We start from the raw sequence: 2,051 nt of genomic DNA on the forward strand, positions 1-2,051 counted from the left end.
AAAGATTTTATTTATTTATTTGACAGAGACAGCGAGGTAGGGAATACAAGCAGGGGGAGTGGGAGAGAGAAGCAGGGTCCCACTGAGCAGGGAGCCCGATGTAGGGCTTGATCCACGACCCTGGGATCATGAGCTGAGCCGAAGGCAGACACTTAACAAATGAGCCACCCAGTTGCCCCCACGGGCATTTTAATAGCACCTTCTATTTAGACGTGAACCCGTTTTGTTTGTTTTTTTTACATCATCATTTATTTATTGCTAACATGAATTCAAAGCAAGTTTGCAATTGCCTTTATAACAGAGCAGATCAGGAAATCAAGACACAATTGCCGTCATCAAATCTTAATCTTCAGAGAACAACATCTCCACGAGGTTGGCTTGAAGACACTCAGATTCCACCAGTTTTTGAGGCTGTAAGAGAAGAACAGTCTGATCTTAACCCACAGCTACAGAAATGTTATTAGGAGGGGAATGTGTTGTCCTATTTACAACAGAGAAATATGCCATTCAAAAACTATCAACTAGTTGTAACAGGTCTTATGAAATAGTTAAGCTATTTCTCTTCAGATGAATCACTAAAATACTAGGTCCGCAGACTAAAACGAGAGACAGCAAGCCCAGTGCCATTCCCTTCCCCTCAAGTCTTTAATTTAGAACCCCAGGGCCATGGCTAAACTAGGGGAGGTGCCCTTTCTTTTCAAGCCGAGTTCTGGATTAAGTGGGAACAAGTCCTGTGCTAGTGGTGTAAGGAACGATGTGTTAACCAACTTTCTTGAGCTGTGCTTAGAGAATTTGAAAATGAAGTGGCTTTTCGAAAGCACGAAGACCTAATATTTAGATATTTGCATTCCTAACAGTTTATTGGGATTGGCCATAGGGATGGACAGCCAGGTTGTAAATTGTTAATGCACTCTGAACACCAATGTGATATCTGAGATGAAATGTCAAGATCTTTTCTGACAAGGGTGAACTATGAAAAGAAAGACACTTACTGTTCCGTATTTAAGTAGTGTAGGCACTGCCGTCACCTTCAGGTGTTTTCTGAAGTCATTGTTTGGATCTTTCCAACTATTTTGAAAAGAAAAGGTGATCATGGTTTCTCACGTGTTCAATATATTCCTACATTTAGTCCTTTAGTAAAAATTGTTTTTGTTGGGGCGCCTGGGTGGCACAGCGGTTAAGCGTCTGCCTTCAGCTCAGGGCGTGATCCCGGCGTTATGGGATCGAGCCCCACGTCAGGCTCCTCAGCTATGAGCCTGCTTCTTCCTCTCCCACTCCCCCTGCTTGTGTTCCCTCTCTCGCTGGCTGTCTCTATCTCTGTCGAATAAATAAATAAAAAATCTTTAAAAACATTGTTTTTGTTATAAACATGAATGGAACCTTGAGGACCATGACTTTGTGACTCTGCACAACTTTCCTTTAAAGTGTGACTATGATATAAAATCAGCGCAAAGACGGTTAAGTTCTGAACTAATAGTGGGCCAAATTTATTGAATCACCTGTAATACGAGTGGCTAAATAATCAAAATTCGTATTTAATAACTCCTAATGGCTTGACTTGCCGGAATATACAGAGAACGGAGAACCTCAGTCCGGAGGCCCTTCCCACCTACGTTTTGCACCTCCAGCGCATGTCTGGTAAATCCGAAGGAATACACGGGCACTTACTAAGGTTTCTCTCCCACTTGGCAGTAGATGAACACACATCCTTCACTAATATGCTTCAGCCCCTCTCGTACGACTGGTTCAGCTTAAAACAAAAGAGATAAAATAATTGCACATCGCTGTGGACGCTGGCACGGCGAAGCGGCGTCTAGGTAAGGCCGCAGGCCTTCACCTGCAGGTAGCGGAGGGGGCTGATGAGAGCCGGGAGACGCAGGCTGCGTGCTGACTCAGCGGCTCCGGGAAAACACCGCTGGCCCTGCGGAAGCGAGCGTTTTAGCCGCCTGGGGTGGTGCACGGGCTCGAGCGGAGCGGGAGCGCTGGGGGAACGGGCTGGGAGCGGACCCCCTCGCCGGCCCCTTCCCTCCCCGCGCCCGGGCCGTGGCCAG

The 2,051-nt window shown here is 46.3% G+C and overlaps 1 protein-coding gene across 1 annotated transcript in view; it reads right to left on the minus strand.

The window, feature by feature from the left end:
- Nucleotides 1–226: 226 nt before the first annotated feature.
- The window catches only part of TXNDC17 (thioredoxin domain containing 17), a 2,092-nt gene continuing 267 nt past the window's right edge, over nucleotides 227–2,051 (minus strand). Inside the window, exons 2-4 of the mRNA XM_002928235.4 lie at nucleotides 1,669–1,750; nucleotides 993–1,068; nucleotides 227–411 (exon numbers count right to left, since the gene is read on the minus strand). Of these exons, the coding sequence (XP_002928281.1) occupies nucleotides 343–411; nucleotides 993–1,068; nucleotides 1,669–1,750 (227 nt within the window). The 3' untranslated portion in view covers nucleotides 227–342. The remainder of the gene's footprint in view (nucleotides 412–992; nucleotides 1,069–1,668; nucleotides 1,751–2,051) is intronic.

The sequence above is a fragment of the Ailuropoda melanoleuca genome, chromosome 17 (genome assembly GCF_002007445.2).
Source record: "Ailuropoda melanoleuca isolate Jingjing chromosome 17, ASM200744v2, whole genome shotgun sequence".
NCBI lineage: Eukaryota > Metazoa > Chordata > Mammalia > Carnivora > Ursidae > Ailuropoda > Ailuropoda melanoleuca.